At 35.7% G+C, this 3680-nt stretch overlaps 1 protein-coding gene across 5 annotated transcripts in view; it reads left to right on the forward strand.

Moving 5' to 3' along the window:
- Positions 1-3218, forward strand: part of TMTC3 (transmembrane and tetratricopeptide repeat containing 3) — a 73887-nt gene extending 70669 nt beyond the window's left edge. For 4 of the 5 annotated variants that reach the window (XM_019514835.1, XM_019514837.1, XM_019514836.1 and 1 more), the window contains one exon: positions 702-3218. In XM_019514835.1, coding sequence (XP_019370380.1) covers positions 702-1516 — 815 coding nt within the window. In that variant the 3' untranslated portion in view covers positions 1517-3218. The remainder of the gene's footprint in view (positions 1-701) is intronic. The other variant, XM_019514840.1, reaches the window with a different exon arrangement.
- Positions 3219-3680: the final 462 nt, after the last annotated feature.

Consider the following 3680-nt stretch of genomic DNA (forward strand, 5'->3'; position numbering starts at 1 on the left):
CAGCCCATGTTCATCCTGGAGTCAATGATGACTCCAAGATCCTTTTCCGCCTCTGTACTGACAAGAAGGGAGTTCCCCAACCTGTAGGTATGGTGCCGGTTGTTCCTCCCTAGGTGCATCACTTTGCACTTGTTGGTGTTGAATCCCATCCTATTCTCATCTGCCCATCCCTGTAACGTGTCTAGGTCCGATTGCAGCCTATCCCTCCCTTCTAGCATGCCCACATCCCCCCACATCTTAGTGTCATCAGCAAATTTGAACAGGGTGCTTTTTACCCCCTCATCCAAGTCGCTGATGAAGATGTTGAACAGTGCGGGCCAGAGGACTGAGCCCTGCAGAACCCCACTGCCCACATCCCTCCAGGTTGAAAATGACCCATCCACTATCACTGTCTGGGTGCAGCCCTCCAGCCAATTTATTACCTTGCATCATGTGCAAAAAGCCCTCTTCTCAAACTTGTAGAGATGCTGTTATTTGTATCTATCAAAACATAATCTTATTCAACAGGAAACTGGTGTCATGTAACTAGTACTTTATATATAGACTTTTACTATTCTGAGTAAAGTACTGTTAAACGCCTATCACTGTTTTGACTTTCTTGAATATTTCACTTGTTTATCACTGAATAATGTTATGTTTTAGTTTTGGGTTATGTGGATATTCATAAGAGTTCTGGAATTTAACTTTTTCTGTCCCTTTAGGTGATGCCAGGGTCAGACCTGAAGCTAAACAAAGGCTGTTAAATTATGTGAAGGAAGAACCACAGGATGCAAACGGCTACTTCAATTTGGGTATGTTGGCTATGGATGACAAAAAGGATATGGAAGCAGAGACTTGGATGAAGAAAGCCATAAAATTGCAACCAAACTTTCGAAGTGCTTTGTTTAATTTGGCACTTCTTTATTCTCAGACTGCAAAGGAGCTAATAGCTTTGCCAGTCCTGGAAGAGCTGTTGAGATACTACCCTGATCATACCAAAGGTCTGATATTAAAGGGAGACATTTTAATGAACCAAAAGAAAGATATAAGTGGAGCTAAGAAGTGTTTTAAAAAAATTCTGGAATTGGATCCCAACAATGTTCAAGGAAAACATAATCTCTGTGTAGTTTATTTTGAAGAACGAGATTTAATAAAAGCAGAAAAATGTTTGGTTGAGACGCTAGCATTAGCACCACATGAAGAATATATTCAACGCCATCTGAACATAGTCAGAAGTAAAATTGCATCTCTTGGTGCTCCAGAACAGTCAACAGTTCCAGTAGATGGAACTGCAGCTGTAGGGGGGAAAAAAATTGCGTTTGAAAACTTGAAAGTAGTAAAAAATGAACAAAAAACCACCCAGACAATTAGCAGTAAAAACAAAGGACAGTCAAAAAGCAAAAAACGAATAGAAAAAAACAATGCAGACAAAGAGACTCAAAAAAAATCTACTAAAGAAATCAAAGACATTGAAAAAAAAAGAGTAGCTGCTTTGAAAAGACTAGAAGAGATTGAACGTATATTAAATGGTGAATAGCTTTTTATCATTTTACAATAGAGAAAGGGATGGACACTACTTTTAATTATTATGTGATGTTTGATCAAAGTAAAAGGTAGGCCTGGTGCTTTGAAAATGGAAAGAATATTGACAGTGTATGATTAATGAGCAACAGAAGGCTGCTTTACTAAACAATCTGTTAAGTCCACAGATTTTAATAAACTTTTTGAGTCAAGGGTTGAGTGTGGTATAGTAGAGCAATCTTCCAATGGTGAAAAATGGCATTCTAACACTAAGATGTTAGTGCAAGAGATTCAATAACACTTTTAAAAGAAGCAGCAAAAGCTGAATGGAGAGTTTAATTGGGTAAACAAGTTGCACTGCTGCTTTTTTCTGTATAACCTTTTTTAAAAACTTTTTTCTGAAATTCAGTTTACGTGTCAGCCATTAGAGTCTTCTAGATCTTCCCTATGCATTAAACCTTTTTCTTTGCATTATCAGTGTTCTAGAGCTTAACGGAGTAAATAAAAATAATACTGGCTGTAGGTGTGTGTAGTATGTAATATTTCAGATTCTACAGGCTGATGAAACAAGAAGTTAAAATAATCATTGAGGTTGTTTCCAAATATAGAGTAATACACTAAACTTTATTTGCTTTTCATTTACAATAAATGGGTTGTCCCACTTATCTAAGTGATCAAAACAAATCTTACGGTGCTCTCATGGTACTTTACTATATGTTTTCTTTTGGGGAAAAAAAAGTGTATACATCTTAACTTTCAGTAAGCTTGTTGGTTTTGTTGGGTTTTTCCCACCCCTAAAAATCATTATATATCAAATGTCTGGGGTTTTCTTTCTGTTTACTAACCCAGTTTGTAGAACACTGACTAATGCACAGTAACCAGCATGCTCCGCAGAAGCCCATACTGAATTTGTATTGATGATGTATATGGATTGATTTCTTGGTGTAGTATCTCTTCCTTTTTGTATAGTAAGCTGGCTTTACTATTTGCAATCATTGGAACAGTGTTTCTAGTCTTCCCACTTTAAAACATTTTAAAATGATTTACCACTATTTAAGGTGGCATCATAATAAGCCACTAAATTTAGCACTGTTTAACATAAAAAAATGTAATTTCTGATTTACTTCCAACTGCTACGATCTGTTGCTGTTTTGTCACAGATGAAGTGTGTGAATTTTTTTATTAAATATTTATTTTGACTACTGAATTTCTAAAATTTCCATTTACATTTTGGTCACAATGCATCAATTTAATATCTTACCTGAAAATTATGATAACTTCATGGTTCCATTTATCCTTGTGATTATGCATATGGTTTCATTTTTTTAAAGCATTGTTGAAAACCTGATGTTTCTTATTTTGATTTACTGTAACTATGGGAAATTAAAAGTAGCATAAGAATCAGGATAGTTTGATAACATTTTAACTGATCTGAAACTGTGACTTAATCTGTTATACAAATCTCCATATTTATTTCAAATAATACTTAAGAGCAAGCTTCACAACAGTTTTCATTTGTTTTGGTTGGGTAGGGGTTTTTGGTGTGTTTTTGTTGCTCTTTTTGTTTTTCTTTTTGGTTGCATTTCGTGATTTTACGCTTTTAAAAAGTTAGTGGTTTTCCTGTTACATTGCATTGTTTTATTGGTTAGGAGGCAGCTCAGCTTTTTGTTTCTGTTTAACCTTCTGACATACTCAGAGGTAAAGAACAAAAAATTTAATTTGTTTTGTAGGCTGACTTTTTTAACCAAACTCTTAAATAAACCTTTAGTTTAACAAATCATCTTCTATTTTATTAACCTCAAGTTTTAGCCTTTAGGTCAAACAGGAAGAAATCACCATATGCACTCTGACAGTGGACTGTGTTTCGAGAGGACCATACATTTCCTTTTTTGTATAATGATTGTGATTTGTGGTGCATGCCCCCAAGCCCCTCTTCCCTCTCCCTACTGCAGTTAAATCTTTGAAAGCCTGTCCTCAGTCAAATTCATACTGTACTAACACCAAATGGATATGAGTGAGGCTGCATGTATCATCTTATTCCTTGGAATTAAATGAAAGAAATAGTATTGCGTTATTTTCCACAAAATACTAGGCCTCCCATGTCTGTGTCTAGGATTACCATCATCATGTCATGTTACCCCCCAACCCCCTCTTAGTGCAACATGACGTAACAGTAGGAA

This window comes from Gavialis gangeticus, unplaced genomic scaffold (assembly GCF_001723915.1).
Source record: "Gavialis gangeticus isolate Ggan-Ray unplaced genomic scaffold, GavGan_comp1, whole genome shotgun sequence".
NCBI lineage: Eukaryota > Metazoa > Chordata > Crocodylia > Gavialidae > Gavialis > Gavialis gangeticus.